General features: G+C 45.8%; 1 protein-coding gene across 1 annotated transcript in view; it reads left to right on the top strand.

Moving 5' to 3' along the window:
* The window catches only part of slc30a6 (solute carrier family 30 member 6), a 59,840-nt gene that overhangs the window by 20,196 nt on the left and 21,950 nt on the right, over window positions 1–17,694 (top strand). The window contains exons 5-7 of the mRNA XM_085296071.1: window positions 5,372–5,414; window positions 6,048–6,113; window positions 14,504–14,584. Of these exons, the coding sequence (XP_085152197.1) occupies window positions 5,372–5,414; window positions 6,048–6,113; window positions 14,504–14,584 (190 nt within the window). The remainder of the gene's footprint in view (window positions 1–5,371; window positions 5,415–6,047; window positions 6,114–14,503; window positions 14,585–17,694) is intronic.

Below are 17,694 nucleotides of genomic sequence, written 5' to 3'. Positions count from 1 at the left end.
CAGTGGTCAGCAGTGCACCTCCTCCTCCTCCCGTGTCCCGGCCGTCTCCTCTTCCTCCTCCTCATATTCTTCCTCGTCCCCGAGGATCCTCCTCCTCACCGCAGCAGTTGAGGCGTTCGATAGAAGCTTTTAGTTTACATCTGCACCACATAAGAGCTGAACTGACACCATGACCACTGTGTGTGTGTGTGTGTGTGTGTGTGTGTGTGTGTGTGCGTCAGTTTACTGGTTGCCGGAACCAATGACACTAAGCTGCTATTTTCTGTGGTTAGCACATCCAGATCCCGATTTTGTGTGTGTGTGTGTGTGTGTGTATTCATATCTTTGTGGGGACCAAAAATTGAAAGTTTACTTATGGGGACCAGGCTTTTGGTTCCCATAAGTTTGAGACTCAAAATGTGGTTTTAGTGTCTAACTGTTGCCCCAAACAGAAAGCGGTGAGGTGGAAGTTGTGCTGCATTTTTAATGATTAATCTGACCAATAACATGGCTGCTGTGAGGTCACTGTACTAACTCAGCTCCAGTTTTCTTGGTATTTAAATCGTTTTTCATGTCGCATTAATTAGTGCAGATCAGTGTGGATGCTGTTGCTAACCGGGCATAGAAGCTTTAGCTTATTGGCTAAAGCTCCGCCCTTTCATCCATATCAAAACAACATGGCGGCATCTAAAATGCTGACGTTGACGCGTCGCAGTTCAGAACGAATGGGTGATGCTCTCACTGCAGTTCTGCCATCTTTGTGCCTGCTGCTGGTCGGGTTGCTGTTGAGGCGGTCCTTGCTATGATGCAGCTGGTGATGGCAGTCCTAACCAGCTGTCCTGTGCTCTGCCTGTTTGCTCTGCAGGCCGGCTCATTGGGCTGGTTGGTCTAGCTTCTCTCTGATAGGTTTCTTCCAGAATCACAGTCTCAGGCTCCAGCTGCTGATGGAAGTCCTTCTGGCCTGGAGGTGGTGAGAGGTGGAAGGCCACGCTAACCAGACCCTGCAGCAGGTGGAGTGCTGGTTCAATGCCCCAAACACCACCAGCTGCAGTCCAAGACCGTGAAGCAGGAGTCCATCATGAGGACGTGATGGTTATGGGAGGGGCAGCTGGTTTAGATGCACTCGTAGAAACTTTCTTAGAAAATGGGCCACACGAATTCTGAATCTGCAACCTGTGAAGGTGCAGCGTCCGTCTGCCAGTGTGCGCTTATAGTTTTAATTCTGATTCCTCTGTGTGTGTGTGTGTGTGTGTGTGTGTGTGTGTGTGTGTGTGTGTGTGTGTGTGTGTGTGTGTGTGTGTGTGTGTGTGTGTGTGTTTGGGCTTCTCCTCTGCAGACACCATTAAATATTCATCCTGCTGCTCGTATTTCTCCTCTCTCATCTGTCCGTCCACTCCCGGCTGCTTTCCTTCTTCCTTCTGTTTTAAATCCTCACACTTTGTTTCTTCTAAAACATCAAAGAAGGAAAGCAAACCCAGGAAAGACGTGGAACCAAGAGAACAGAAGAGTTGAGCCAAAAAAATAAAGAGAGACGAGTGGTTGTGACAGATTTGCTGCCCTCCCCTCCATCGATCATTCCTGAAAACAAACACAGGGATCTTAATCCTCTCGTTCTGTTCTGAGTATTGAGTTCAGGTCCTCTGGGGCCTTTATGTCTCTACATGTTCTAATATACATGTATGTGTGTGTGTTTTCTTGTTTTGTAGCTCAGCGTAATGTTCTCCATCTGTTCCTTTTAGTATGAGTGTGTGTTACAGATGAATAATGTCCTGTCTGCTGTGTTTGCAGCTCTGGTATCACATCCACACGTCCTCTGGGTGTCAGTGTTTGTAAGCAGGAGGCTGGGACAGGAATTCAACTGGCTTCTGTGTGTGTGTGTGTGTGTGTGTGTGTGTGTGTGCGCGCTGCAGTGTACATGTAAACCTATCTGAGCACAGCAAGGGGAAATTTCAGCCCACGTATTGATTTGCTGCGGCCTGTTTCAGGGTCACTGTGATGTCAGCGTTTGTATTATTATTGCTTTTATTGTCTGCAGCTCTTAATTCAACACAGTGACATCAACGCTCACTGAGCCCCGTGGAGAGATGAGCTGCTGCATATCAAAATAAAGTCAGCAAAAGGACCTTCTGAAAATTATTTTATATTACTGTAAGTCAACCAAATCAGTTTACCCCCAGAGTCACAGTGTGAACACAAGTTCCTGCGTCTGTGACCAGCTTTGAGCATCAGAATCATACCAAAAGTTTCTGATACTGGAGAAAACGTCAAAAATTGCATTCTGGGTAAACTTTAAAGGCTCATATCAGATGTGGGACAGGTGAAATCTAAGAGAACCACAGGCTCAGGCGTGGAGGTGCCACTTCACACTTGATTTGAAGCTTTAACAGTCTGATGTGGAGGTCGCTGCTTTCTGAATCAAACGACCACCAAACCCAGCACAGTCCGCTCCGTGGCTGCAGCTGCTGTCCATGAAAGTTATGAACAGAATCGGTGAAAGGCGATGCGCCCCACGTAGCGTTGCCTTTTTGTGGGGCTGTTCACTAACAGAAACTGGCACCCGCACACTTGTTTGCTAGCACGGGACCAGAAACTCAACAGGGGAGTGTTGACTGAGGTCAGAGGTCAAATTTAGTGCAGTAAAGTTGTTTATATGGTGATAAATCCCAGCAGCAGTCTCCTCGAGGCGTGTAAGGTAAAGACCCTACGATGAGCCAGCACAGTAACAGCGGGGAGGAAAAGCCCCTAAATCAGGGCCCAGTGTCTCAGTTCTGATACCTCTGGACTGGTTTGGAGGCCGGCTTCCTGCTTTGCTGTTTTCTTTTTTGTTACTTAACGAAGCAAATTTGTCTGACTGGCTGTTGGAGCATGCCGGGGCCGCGATGAAGCAGGTGGATGGTGTCTAAGTACAACTGACATGAATGTATTTTAATTCACATTTTAATTAGATTATCAGTGTTATTGACGAGTTCTTACGTTAAGTCTGGAAAAAACTATTCCAGTCCCTCTGTGACAGCAGGACGTGATTAAAAGGCTGAACAGATGATAAATGTGGGTATTGATTTGGAGCACTGAGCAGTAATCTAACTGTAAATAATTTATTAATAGTTTATCAGAGCCACAGCTGTTAGCAATCAATCTGAAGGATGTAATCGGTATGTAAGAAGGGCTTCTTGTCTTTCCATGAACTGTTTACGACTTCATGCTCATCAAAGTTGAAATAAATGCTGTTGGTCGCACTGGCGCCTGTACAGAGACTAGTCATACTTTATTCTCCACGAGGATCACGTGAATAGATTTTTCTTTTAGAATCCAAACCATTGTTATAAAACACTTTTCTTTGGTTCAATCTCCCTTTTCTTGTCTACTCTCGCCACATTTAGGGGTCGTCTCTCACTCTTTCTCACTCTTTCACTTTCCCTCTTTGCACCCGTCCGTCCACACGTCCATCATGCTGTCTATCCGCCTTCTCACCTCCCTCTCTCTGCCCGTCTTCCTGCCTCGATCCATCCATCTGTCTCCCTCCGCCTCCCTCTCCCAGCCTGTCGATCTGTCACTCAGCCCTCCCGCCCGTCTCCCTCTCTGTCCGTCTGCCTCGCTTTGGGTTTTTGCCGCGGGGCCTCTCTGTCAGGATTACAGGACGTCAGGTTGGCCAACATGAACGGCGGTGGTGGGGAAACAAAATGTTCCTCTCAGCACAAAGCCGCTCTAATCCGCTCTCCTCATCCCCCACAGCACAGCCTGATTACAGGAAGGCAAGCATTAGGACAGACAGACAGGCCGAAAGATCGACAGACGGACTGGCAGGGTTTAAGCCAGGCCGATATTTGTATCTGGCTGGTTAACAGACTGATTACTTTGTTGGCCGACTGCCTAATTGGTCTACTAACTGGCTAACTGCCGCTTCAGCTTACCTGGCTGGAAACGAGCCAGGTAATTAGTCTGGGTGATTAACTCGGTGAAAGCCTGGCTGACTGTCTGCCCGCGTGATTTACTGACTTGTTAACTCAGTGACTGATTTAGTGGCTAGCAGTCAAGCCTGGTAGTAAACAATCTGTATAAACCGACCCGTTTCATTTGGACAGTCGTAAAACTCTCCGTGTGTTCCCCTGATCGCACCAGCAACCGCTGGATTACATGGAAGTTAATTTATGAACAGTAAACCTCACACTGTACAACTCAAGGATGAAATGCCAACAAAATGCCCCAAACTGGGTAAAAATATTAGATTTCACTAAGCCTAGGGATTATTTTAGCATCCCAAAATAATCTACAGTGGCTTGGAAGGGCCATAGACAGAACACCCAGTTGTCCCCAATGCATCCATCAGTGTATATGTGTGTTTGTGATAGACAACATGCTGCACTAATGGGCATGTTTTTGAGGTATCAGGTACCTTGAGTGGTCAGTAAGACCAGAATAAATGAACATGAAATATATTTACCATTTTTGACTCGATACTGTTAGAAAGCGAAGCTTTACCATCTCTGAGATCAAAGAAGAACGTCTTACCTCACCTTAATACAGAGCTGTTAGCTTTCTACCACTAGCTTAAGCAGGCAAATAACAATGAAAGCTATATGTTAACAAGCTACTGTAGTTAGCTTGTTAATGCGTACAAGCTAACTACAGCAAAGAAAAGCTGCTGCCTGCTCAGCTCGACAGATTCAGGCCTTGCTTCCAGAGACAATAGCAAACTGTGACCATAAGATGGCAGTAATTAAAGGACGGATGCAAACAGGCAGCGAGAGGAGATTATAGAACAGAACGCTGTTCGATATATAAGGAGAGATTTCACTTTGGCTTTTAATTTATGTTTATTTTTAAATTTTCATAGGCAAGCACTGTGGATTTGGCATTTTATAGTGCTGAGCTTGACTTCTCTGTGTACAAAATTTGTTCAGTTCTCTTTACCCTGATGGATGGGTGTCCGACCGTGGGCACTTTTCAGTTCGTTGCTAACAAACTGATTGTAGCACCTTCACTCACTTTAAAGTCAGTGAAAAACATTTAATGGTTTTTGAGGATCTGCTGCAACTGTAAGTACCAGATGATGGCAACAGATCTGCAGGTCAGACTTTGTGTTTCAGTTTGTGTGTTTTTGCCAAACTCCATCAGACACAGTTTGATGTTAGAACTGTCTCAGAGATGTGATGAATCAACCTCTCGCTTCATTACAGATGCTGGTTAATACACAAAGTTGTATTCATGACATTTAATTCACCAAAAGAAGACAATTTAAATGTTGTGGGTAATTTTATTAAATGTCTTATTCTAATCAGTTACCTCTTTTATGCGTATACATGCGTCCAGAATGTAGATGAAGATAAATCCTCAAATACATGAAATTACAAAAATTCTAACTCGACTGTCTTTTTTTGTTTTGTCGTTTCAGCTTTAACTGCCTACACGTACCTCACCATCTTTGACCTCTTCAGGTGAGTGGGTTACCTCATATTTCTGTTTCCTCTGATTTTATTGGCACTTTAAAGTTGAAATAGTTTATTAAAACGTGACAGTGTAGCTCTGGATAACTGAAAGCTTCTGCAGAACAGGTTTGCCACTGGTGTCTGGAGGTTTCCATTTAAAAAAATAAAAAATCTAACGTGACACAAAATGTGGTTGTTTAATCTTAGTTTGTATTTATTGAGGTCTTTAGCAGTCTCGGGAGAGTTACAGAAACTCCGGAGCAGGTTGCAGACTAGACTAGTCTAATAGATTAGAGCCGGTTGAAGATGTTTGGCAGGTTGATCGACGGGTTGAGCGCAGAAACTGATGGCAGATTGCACTCAGCCTGCTCAGCGTAGCTTTGTACCTTCATGTTCTGCTCCTTATGAAAAATAAATTCTGAGATGTTATGAATGAAAAATAAATCAGGAGGAGGTGAACTTGGGCCGACCTCAGTGTCGTGTTGGTTTCTTTTTTCTGCCGCTTGTCTCTCGCTGACTCTTCCTATCTGCCCTTCTCTCGTCTGTCCTCCTCCATCCACTCCATCAATCACCCAATTTCTCTTTCCCTGCCATCACCCTTGCTTCCTCTCATCCTCCTCTTCTCCTTCCTCTGACCTGCAGTTTGATCACCTGTCTCATCAGCTCCTGGGTGACCATGAAGAAACCCAGCCAGGTCTACTCGTTTGGGTGAGTCCACCATAATAACCCAGAACGTGTTGTACACCACAGTTATACTTATATACATTTTCTTTGAATAAACATCTTTATTCAAACGGCTCAGATATCAGTAAATTCTGCCTGGTTTAGATCAAACCACCTCCATGCTGAGGTTCCTCTAGCGTCCAGCAGAGGCAGCAGTGAGTCCATCACCATTCACTCCCATGTTAAACTTTACAGCAGAAATAAACGTGTTTACAGCTCGATGCACAAACTGTTCTGGTTTTTATAGATCATTTCATAACAACTGTACGGGGAGAAAAGGTTTTTATAACTTAGCTGTTTAAATTGTATTAAAACCAAAATGTTTCCATTATTATGGGCGTGGCCTCTTTGACTGACAGTAGCCGTAGCTGCTAGCTGTCCTCTGAATGGGACCTCTGGGCCGTGTTTTTACAGTTGGACCCCAGATATCGTTTGAACAGACTGTCTGTGACGTCTGAGCTCCAGCATTAATTAGCAGGTATTTCTGTCTTTGTAAAATGCTTAAGTTGAAGCATAAAAATGGGACTTAACAAAGAATGAATGCACAGTCATTAGCTCCATCTTTATTATACAGTCGATGCTTTGCTGTACTTCTTTTGAAGTGTAATTTTGAGCGAGCCCATCCTTTTTAGTGCACGCTGCAGTATTTCTGAGCAGATTTGTGGGATCAAATTCAAATTCAAATTCAAATTTTATTTGTCACGTACACAGTCATACACAGTACGATATGTAGTGAAATGCTTGGACAACTGCTCGTGACCTAAAGAAAACAAAAAAGGAAAAGGCTATGAATAAGATAGGAAATAAATATGAAAAATTAAAAAGGGTAAATTTAACTAGGAAGGAATAAAATATAAATTAAGGTTAAAAATGAAATAACTGTACAACACAAATTAGAATGAAGGGTAAATTTAACTGGGAAGAATAAGATAAAGATAAATATATAAATTAAAGTTGAAAATAAAATAACTGTACAACAAAATACACAATACACAATATAGAACTATATAAGAATGTATGAAGAAATCTAAATATAAATAAATATATACACAATAACAGCAGCTGTACAAGTATTAACCGGAAATGAAGAATATAGTGACCAGTGTTGTGCAAAACCAAAGTCCAGAAAGTCCAGTGTGTGTGTAAGAACCATATGTGTGGGTCAGTACTGTGTGGTGGTGTGATTGAGAGACCGTATCGCCTGCGGGAAGAAGCTCCTCCTCAGTCTCTCTGTGTTGGTCTTCAGGGAGCGGAATCGCTTTCCTGACCTCAGCAGAGAGAACAGTCTGTTGTTGGGATGGCTGAGGTCCTTCACCATCTTCCTGGCCTTGGTCCAGCACCGCCTGCTGTAGATTGAGTGCAGGTCAGGGAGCTCGGAGCGGATGGTGCGCTCAGCTGACCGCACAACCCTCTGTAGAGCTCGTCTGTCCTGCATGGTGCTGTTCCCGAACCAGGTTAAGATGTTTCCCGTCAGGATGCTCTCTATGGTGCACGAGTAAAAGTTCCTGAGCACCTTGGAGGGCAGTTGGAAGTCTCTCAAGCGTCTGAGGTGGTAGAGACGCTGACGGGCCTTTTTCACCACGGTGTTGATGTGACAGGACCATGACAGGTCCTGCGTGATGTGAACTCCGAGGTATTTGAAGCTGTCCACTCTCTCCACTGGGCACTCGTTGATGACGGGGGTCTGGTAGTTCCTCTCCTGCTTGGTGCTGAAGTCCACTATCAGCTCCTTTGTCTTACTGACGTTTAGAAGGAGGTTGTTCCTCTGGCACCAGTTCTCCAGATTCCTAATCTCCTTCAGGTAGGCCGTCTCGTTGTTATCAGAGATCAGGCCCACCACGACGGTGTCGTCAGCAAACTTGATGATGGTGGTGAAGCTGGTAGTGGCCACACAGTCATATGTGTACAAAGAGTACAGCAGGGGGCTCAGAACACACCCCTGGGGGGCTCCAGTGCTGAGAGTGGTGGAGGCTGAGACATGTCCGCCCATCCTTACTGCCTGTGGTCTGCCAGTTAGGAAGTTGGAGATCCACTGACACATAGATGAGCTGAGTCCCAGATGCTCCAGCTTGGTGGTGAGTGTGGAGGGAATTATGGTATTAAATGCAGAGCTGTAGTCTATGAAGAGCATTTTAACATAATTCCCCCTTCTAGTGTCCAAGTGAGTGAGTGATGTGTGGAGGAGATGAGAGATGGCATCGTCTGTGGAACGATTTGGACGGTAAGCGAACTGTAGTGGGTCCAGTGTGTCTGGTAGTGAAGAAATGATGAAGTCTCTGACCAGGCGTTCAAAGCACTTCATCACTACTGAGGTGAGGGCTACAGGGCGATAGTCATTGAGAGAAGCAGGGTGGGGTTTCTTCGGGACAGGAACAATGATGGACTCTTTGAAGCATGTGGGGATCACCGACTGAGATAAAGAGATGTTGAATATCTCAGTGAACACAGGTGCTAGCTGGTATGCGCAGTCTCTTAGGATACGACCTGGGATGCCGTCTGGTCCTGCTGCTTTCCTGGTGTTCACTCTCTTGAAGGCTCTCCTTACTTCATGCTTTGTGCCTTTGCTTTTGGTTTTCGTTGCTAAACGTCGGCCTCTGAAAAGTGAAATTAGCAGCGACCTTCTGTGGCCGTGATCCACTCCAGACTGTAGACTCGTTTTCCAGGTCCAGACCTGAGAGATTTATTTTTAGGCATCCGTTGGTTTATATTTACTGCAGTCGTTACTGACATGAATGTATCAGCATCGCTTCCTTCCTTTGGTTTGGGCTCCATCTGTGTTTGTTTATGCGCTGTCATTTGTTTGTGTGTCTCTCACGAACACACACACACAGCCAGTTTACTGTCTGTGTGTGTCTGTGAGCTGGCTAAACAGTGCTTTTGCAGCTGACAGGTGATCTCTGACCTTGAGGTGTGGGAGACTGGTGATCGTGTAGAAATCTGCTTTTCAGCTTCAGTTGACACCAATAATGCCCAAGTGTGTGTTTGTGTGTCTGCAATTGTGTGTGTGTGTCCTAATGGACTTTCAGTACCTAAATGGCCCACAGCCCAGTTCAACCAGTGTCTGACTCCTTTAAACCCCACCGGAGCTGAACTGGTCTTTTCAGGAATTAGCCTGATCCATGTTTGTTCTAATGCTTAGCACCTCATGACCACCTCAGGCTGCAGTTTAGTTTGATCACAGTAGGCTTATCATGAAAGTTATCCAGCTCCATATTTTTATTCTAACTGTTAGAGCAGCTTTGCATGATTCACAGTTCAAAATAATCCATATTTTACTGATTCTGGGCTTTTCTGCAGCCTGTAGGATCATCCTCAAACTATTTTAATTCCTCCATGAAATCAGCGTTCTTCTGATTGGCTATCCCTCACAAACCAAAAGTTTGATCAGTAGGTGGGCGGAGCTTATGTGCCCAAAATGACCAGTTAACTGTAATTATACCCAGAGTATGTTTAGAATATACAAATAAAATAAATTGTATGAAATGATGCTGGATAAAGACAATTTACAGTTTATTAAAATTAAGACATGATGCATAAAAACAAGAAAACAGTAAATGTACAATTTAATAAAGGACATCAAACAAAAAATAAACGCTGACGAATAATGAAAAGATAAACACGATCCAGATCTTCACTCGGTGATGACCACCTGATCACAGTGGGACGTTATCATTCAGCCATTTAAATTAGCAGTCAAAACTATCCCCATAAGTATTTTTAATCAGAAATATTCTTTTTTTCATCCCAGACGTTAAGAACATGAAATTAAACACTAAATGCAAACTGTTAGAAATAAAATATCTCAGTTACATGAAAAGAATTTCACATAATAACAGTTAAATTCTAAAAGTAACCAAGAGCTTTCATAAGCTGCATTAATGTGTGAATATAACACAATAAAGTGGATTTACAGGGTGAATAAATGTTTAGACTCAAATGTTTGAAACAATTATAAACCATGAATAGCGGCGCTGTCATCTGCACGGTGACAGGGCTGTCAGAGCGAAGGAGGCAGCTTCTAATTCTGTTTCCCCCAAAACATCATCGCCACCACCCGACAGCGTGGTGTTGATTCATTAGCACTGAGCGCGTTTCCAGGTTGAGCAGTGACTCACTTCTTTAAGTCAGCGGCGTGATGGACGGTAATAACGCGTCCTCACTAAACTGACTTTATGTACGATCAATATTGATCTTATCTTTAACTAGGAGGAGGGGCACACATGATGATGTCAGCAGACGGCAGCTTTACGTGGAGCCTGTGTAGATTAACCACAGGAGGTTGCAGAGCAGAGTGTGACCTTTGACCCCACATCAGTGGGAACTATGTGGGATTTTATTTAGGAGTCATCTGTGAGCGTCCCCACTCTGCAGTCCTGGTGAGACGAGGAACCCATTAACCTGAAGGCGTCGGGAGTTAGCCCGCTGACGTCGAGTAAAGTCTCTCACAAGACCTTGTCCCCCCCCCGCCTGTTTTGATTACCAGACAGGTGCTGCTAATCAACGCACTTGATTAGTTGAGCATCAGTAAGAGTGAGCACATCTGTAAAGCAGAGGTTTGGAGCGTTCAGGTGTGTGTTAATGCCACAGTCCTCTCAGGAATGGACGTCCAGCAAAGTCCCCCTGAGGTCAGACCGGGCTGTGCTCCACTGCAGATTCTACAGGCCTCAGTTAGCAGGCTTAAGGTTAAAGGTCATGGCAGGTTTGGAAAGGTTAGCAGCACAGCTTAGGTTTGCAAAGCTGCATCTGAACAAAGAACAAGACTGCTGGAACAGACGAGACCACAGAGGAGACGTTTGTCAAAACCAACTCCTCAGACCAGCTGTGAGCACGGGGAGGAGTGGACCGTGAACTCCTCAGTATACAGAATGGTAAATGGCCTGTATTTATATCGCGCTTTACTAGTCCCTAAGGACCCCAAAGCGCTTTACATATCCAGTCATCCACCCATTCACACACACATTCACACACTGGTGATGGCAGCTACATTGTAGCCACAGCCAGCCTGGGCCGCACTGACAGAGGCGAGGCTGCCGGACACTGGCGCCACCGGGCCCTCTGACCACCACCAGTAGGCAACAGGTGAAGTGTCTTGCCCAAGGACACAACGACCGAGACTGTCTAAGCCGGGGCTCGAACCGGCAACCTTCTGATTACAAGGCGAACTCCCAACTCTTGAGCCACGATCGCCCGAAGTAGAGTCACATGTGTCCCACAGCTACAGCTTGGACCAAACTGAGTCATCAGCAGGACAAAGATCCAATCACAGCTGCAAATCTGCAACAGAACAGCTGAAGAAGGACAGAATGAAGCTGCAGCGATGGTGATGTCACAGCGCAGAGCTCAACTTGACTGAGATGCTGCAGCTTCAAAGAGCTGTGCTGAAAACCTCTGTGAGCTGAAGCAACGCCGTAAAGAAAAGTAGAAACCATCACAGCAGCTTATTGTTGCTGAAGGCGGTCCTATGAGCTGCTGAATCTTATTGGTCTAAAATCAAAAACAGGAATTGGCACATGTTATAATTATCTTTAGGAAAAATAAGTATGAAAGAGTTCAGATCCATCAGTGTTCGCACTTAAACAGGGTTTGCGTTTTTCTGAGATTGAAGGACTTTGGACAAATCCAGTCGCTTCATAAGTCTCTGGTTTTTGTCTCTATGGCAACAGTATCTTGACAGCTCATCACCACTGTCGCCACCATTGTGCAAAGGACTGGCGTCGCCCCATTCCTGTCTCTGTCCGCCTTATCTCGCTGCTCGGAAATAGACATCCCCATTTTTCCCTGGTGACGAGTCCCGCCCACACGATGTGCTGCCACAAACGGCGGTGACGACACCGGCTGAGAGGTTCAGAGATTTCTGAACACGGTCACATTCAGAAATCAAACCTCTAACTGTGCAGCCAAGTTTCTTCTTTAGAGCTGAGACTGAATCCACTCAGCCTCTTAGCCCCGATCTGTTCACCTCACCTGCACCTGCAGGGTCAGGACAAATGACTGCGAGAGGGAGGGGCTAAACAGGTACCTGGAAATCAAAGTGTCTTCTGAGAGAAACTGTACTTCCTGTGAAAGGAAAGAACGTGTGAATGTGTCCGATAAACCGGGTGGATGTGAGAGGGTGGAGTTAAGGTGGTTTACACCCAATGTCATTTACCCATTATATTGTATATTGTATAGCTTTCTTGTTATATGTAAAATTGTATTGTATTTATTTAAATTTTTAGTTTTTAATTATTTTACCTGCATTTTTTAATCACTCTTATATTTAAATGTTCATTTGCTATTTTATCTAGGGATTGAGAGTAACGTAGTTTCTATTCTCTGTATGTCCTGTACATGTGGCAGAATTGACAATAAAGTTGACTTTGACTTTGACTAAACTCAGAGGTGTATTCATGGTTGTTATTGGTGACATAAGGGTTTATTCCGGTCTGAATCAGCTGGTGTTGAGCTTTGGTTCCTCACAGAGAATACTCACACGTAATGCAGCCGTCAGTATGTTTTACATGAGCTTCCTCCTCTGAGACTGCAGACTCAAACCGAACCAGTCCTCCTTAAATGTACATCAGTGCATCAGGCTGTAAACATGTTTATTTCTGCTGTAAACTTTAACCTGGGAGTCTCAGGGGACTCGGGGTGGGTTTAAAAAATCGTTTTTTCCGATTCAAAATGATTTTAGTTTGAATAAAACGATATTCATTCATTAAATCCTGAATCGATTTTTAACTATAAATACATTTTGCCAGAAACGCCAGAATCTCAGGTTAAAGGTCACAGAACTATTTCAGCACCCGCCAAACAGGTGAAACAGTAAATGAGAGCAGGTACACGGTCACTCGATGGTACGGACACGCCCCCGGGGCTGAAAGCCGACGTCTCACAGATTCTGAGGCTGCAGGTTTCATCACTCCAGCCAAAGTTCACTGAACCAGCAGCAAAAGAAGATCCGAACTACACGTTCGATAAACATCGTCATGAATTCTCTTTTACTTTTGCTTCCACCACGATAAAATCACACTTCCTCACAGCGCTCTCTCTCAGCGTACTCAGAGACCAGTTTACCATCAAACATCTCAGTTTTCTGCATTATTCTCTTGCTTGTTACGCACGAGTCTACAGTTGTGTTCAGTGCTGTCGGCCTCCGTTTTTTTTTCCTCCAAAAATGACAGTAAAGCCTCATTTCTGCTGTTCAGTCAGGAAGAAATGTAAACTTTTTAAAGTGATGCCAAATTGCTTCATTGTGTCTGTAATCAAACCTCTGTAACTTTGCTCTGCTTCACTTCAGCAGCATCAGGTAACGTAAAGATGTTGATTCATGGTTTTCCTCAGTTTTTGATCGAGTGCAGAATATTTTTAAGGTTCTCTGTTAGAAACAGGACAGGACAGGAAAATGTGCTTCATGTTTTTCTGTTTTATCCTCAGTGACTTTGACACAAAGGCGTCTGCTGTGATGCTCACTCCTCTGACGAAGTCTCACAGTGTCAGCTTTGTTTTTATACATATATAAAATATGGAGATGTGCTGATAAATGATCAGAATTATAATATTTCTGACCGTTTGAGTCCAAATTGAATTAAATCGATTCGATCATAGAAATCAAAATCGATACCCAGCCCTAATGGAGACTGACTCACTGATGGAGCATCTGGTGGGCACTAGAGGAACTGCAGCTGTAGTACTTTGAGTCGCAGCTTCATCTCTTCGCCCTGAGGCCGACGCTTGCTTCGTTTTGATTTGACATGCATCTGCAGCTGTGGCACATCCTGGTTCAGGTTATTGTAGTGAGATGGATCTAATGTATATTTGAGTGACTATATTTGAATATGCTTCACAGAGTAAAGCTGGTGTTAGAGAGCGGAGCGGTTCATTTGTCTCCCTGTGGAGTGGTTATGTCAGGCTATGTTCCTGTGCATGAGCATTAAAGTGTGAACCCAAAGCAGGGACGTGTCCCGAGGCTCGGAGACGACAGACCTCAGCTTCATGTTTGAGTCTGGAAGGAATAAACTCCATTCTGTTTTATTCTATATTTGACTATTTTTACTCCATAATTGTCCTTTTTTGCTCTTAATCTACCGTTTTTTACTTTGTTTTTGACAGAGGCCCATGAAAATAGAAATCGTAATCTCTTTTTCTTGAGGTGTTTCAGGGAAACCTTTAGACCCAGAATCTGAATCAAGCATCCAACCCTATAAATGCTGAGAAGATCTCCCTCGGCCGCCGAAGCTGCTGCAGTGGGAATATTGCTTATAGGTGCTCAAAGCCGTCAGGAAGTGACCGTACACCAGCATGAGTCCAAAACATCAGCGTTTTTGGATTTTGATGAGTGTGTTGGTATGTCGTGTATATATATCTGACTGTGTGTGTGTTCCTCTTGTCTGCAGGTTTGAAAGACTGGAAGTTTTGGCAGTTTTTGCCTCCACTGTTCTCGTCCAGCTGGGAGCTTTGTTCATCCTGAAGGAAAGGTGTGTAGGTCTCTCTCACTCACACTGTTAATCCTCTTGAACATTCAAAAGTTTGTGAACCCGTGGTTTGTTCGGGTAAAAGTGTGAACACACACTTCATTCACGTCTAAGCCTTATCTCGATTAAACGCAATCGTTCTTCTGGAAAAAGTCCTTCTTTCTTTACTCCTGCCAGCGTTTTTTAAATAGTGATCTCACAAACTGACAGTTATAGTTCTTGCAAACTGTGATGAGACTGATGTTAAACAAGTGGACAAAAATGGGTGTGAAATAGTTTTTCTGCTAAACTCTAAAACACAAACACTTTTTGGGCAAGTGGGTTGCTGTAGTGTGTGTGTGTGTGTGTGTGTGTGTGTGTGTGTGTGTGTGTGTGTGTGTGTGTGTGTGTGTGAGAGATGTTTTTCAGACTGTGGGAATGTCACTGCCTAGCTGTGTCTGTCAGTGTAACACACACACACACAAACACACAGTCACACCTTCAGGTGGCCTGTGTGAGGTTGTCCTGCGGTCAGTTCTTAGGGGAGGGAGGGGTTCCTTTCCCTTTCCAGAAAACTGAAACACACACAGACACACACACAGGTCTGTTCACGCTTTCATCTGCAGACACGTGTGTGTTTTGGGAATATTGGCCTCAGCATTTATCAACCTGCATAAATGCATTTATGAACGGAGCGTCGAGGAAAACTGACCACACACACCTAAAATACCACAGAGTACTTTGTAAACGTGGCCTTTGTGTAAGAGGAAAATCAGATTCACAGAAAGTTCATTTGTATTTATTACTGCGACTCGCTCCACAGGAGAGAGTCCTGACTGCTCTGCCTTCCATTATAACGTTGAGTTACTCTGCAAACCACGAGTCAGCCTGCAGTGTGTGGATGATGTGCTGCTACGAGGTCTTTAATCGGGCCTGACGTTTAAGGATTTTAAATTCATTTCTCCACAGAGACACTAATGATGGGGAAATGTGCTCTCTGTCTGTGCTCAGTCAGGACTCTGCAGCTTAGCCTGAGTCTTAGTTTTAATATTGCAAACCTGAATGCTGCATAAAGTGATTTACTCAGAGTAAACTTGATTAGCTCCATTAATAAAAGCAAAAATCCCATCAGGTTTAAATACAGCCGATCGGTTTGTGGTTCAGTGAGGTTAAAGTCTTCAGTTGCACTGCAGCTGTCAGTGAAACGTCTGAGGTAAATTCAACACGTCAAGTTCACCACGACTCGTACATGAGCTGGATCATTGGTGTGGCGAGCTTCTAATTCCGACCTAACACACCGAGGGTCACGAGATTTACTGCTGCAGAGTCTGTCTCTCTGTGCAGACTCACAGAGGTGACATGGATGAAAAACAGCCTGCACCTCATTTTCATTGCCTAAATTTAACCACGAAGGTGTTTAGTCCCAGAACCTCACTGTGCTGAGAGAGCGCTCAGATATTCTGGGATGTTCTTCTTCACGAGTGATGCAAAGGAGGAATGTGAGGTTTGATACAGACGTGTTATCAGACTGAGCTCAGCTTTAGATCTGTCAGTCCACCTACCCTCTGTCTGTGGGTCCCTCTGTCCTCGTGTCCCTCTGTCTGTGGCTCCCTCTCTCCTCGTGTCCCTCTGTCTGTGAGTCCCTCTCTCCTCGTGTCCCTCTGTCTGTGAGTCCCTCTCTCCTCGTGTCCCTCTGTCTGTGGCTCCCTCTCTCCTCGTGTCCCTCTGTCTGTGGCTCCCTCTCTCCTCGTGTCCCTCTGTCTGTGGGTCCCTCTGTCCTCGTGTCCCTCTGTCTGTGGCTCCCTCTCTCCTCGTGTCCCTCTGTCTGTGAGTCCCTCTCTCCTCGTGTCCCTCTGTCTGTGAGTCCCTCTCTCCTCGTGTCCCTCTGTCTGTGGCTCCCTCTCTCCTCGTGTCCCTCTGTCTGTGGCTCCCTCTCTCCTCGTGTCCCTCTGTCTGTGAGTCCCTCTCTCCTCGTGTCCCTCTGTCTATGAGTCCCTCTCTCCTCGTGTCCCTCTGTCTATGAGTCCCTCTCTCCTCGTGTCCCTCTGTCTGTGAGTCCCTCTCTCCTCGTGTCCCTCTGTCTGTGAGTCCCTCTCTCCTCGTGTCCCTCTGTCTGTGAGTCCCTCTGTCCTCGTGTCCCTCTGTCTGTGGCTCCCTCTCTCCTCGTGTCCCTCTGTCTGTGAGTCCCTCTCTCCTCGTGTCCCTCTGTCTGTGAGTCCCTCTCTCCTCGTGTCCCTCTGTCTGTGAGTCCCTCTCTCCTCGTGTCCCTCTGTCTGTGAGTCCCTCTCTCCTCGTGTCCCTCTGTCTGTGAGTCCCTCTCTCCTCGTGTCCCTCTGTCTGTGGCTCCCTCTCTCCTCGTGTCCCTCTGTCTGTGAGTCCCTCTCTCCTCGTGTCCCTCTGTCTGTGAGTCCCTCTCTCCTCGTGTCCCTCTGTCTGTGAGTCCCTCTCTCCTCGTGTCCCTCTGTCTGTGAGTCCCTCTCTCCTCGTGTCCCTCTGTCTGTGAGTCCCTCTCTCCTCGTGTCCCTCTGTCTGTGAGTCCCTCTCTCCTCGTGTCCCTCTGTCTGTGAGTCCCTCTCTCCTCGTGTCCCTCTGTCTGTGAGTCCCTCTCTCCTCGTGTCCCTCTGTCTGTGAGTCCCTCTCTCCTCGTCTCCCTCTGTCTGTGGCTCCCTCTCTCCTCGTGTCCCTCTGTCTGTGAGTCCCTCTCTCCTCGTGTCCCTCTGTCTGTGAGTCCCTCTCTCCTCGTGTCCCTCTGTCTGTGGCTCCCTCTCTCCTCGTGTCCCTCTGTCTGTGGCTCCCTCTCTCCTCGTGTCCCTCTGTCTGTGAGTCCCTCTCTCCTCGTGTCCCTCTGTCTATGAGTCCCTCTCTCCTCGTGTCCCTCTGTCTATGAGTCCCTCTCTCCTCGTGTCCCTCTGTCTGTGAGTCCCTCTCTCCTCGTGTCCCTCTGTCTGTGAGTCCCTCTCTCCTCGTGTCCCTCTGTCTGTGAGTCCCTCTCTCCTCGTCTCCCTCTGTCTGTGGCTCCCTCTGTCCTCGTGTCCCTCTGTCTGTGGCTCCCTCTCTCCTCGTGTCCCTCTGTCTGTGAGTCCCTCTCTCCTCGTGTCCCTCTGTCTGTGAGTCCCTCTCTCCTCGTGTCCCTC

This window comes from Mchenga conophoros, linkage group LG13, assembly GCF_057382185.1.
Source record: "Mchenga conophoros isolate Kocher_MC1m ecotype Shallow Benthic linkage group LG13, M_conophoros_male_GT1.1, whole genome shotgun sequence".
Classification (NCBI taxonomy): Eukaryota; Metazoa; Chordata; class Actinopteri; order Cichliformes; family Cichlidae; genus Mchenga; species Mchenga conophoros.
This window is presented reverse-complemented; position numbering and strand designations above follow the sequence as displayed.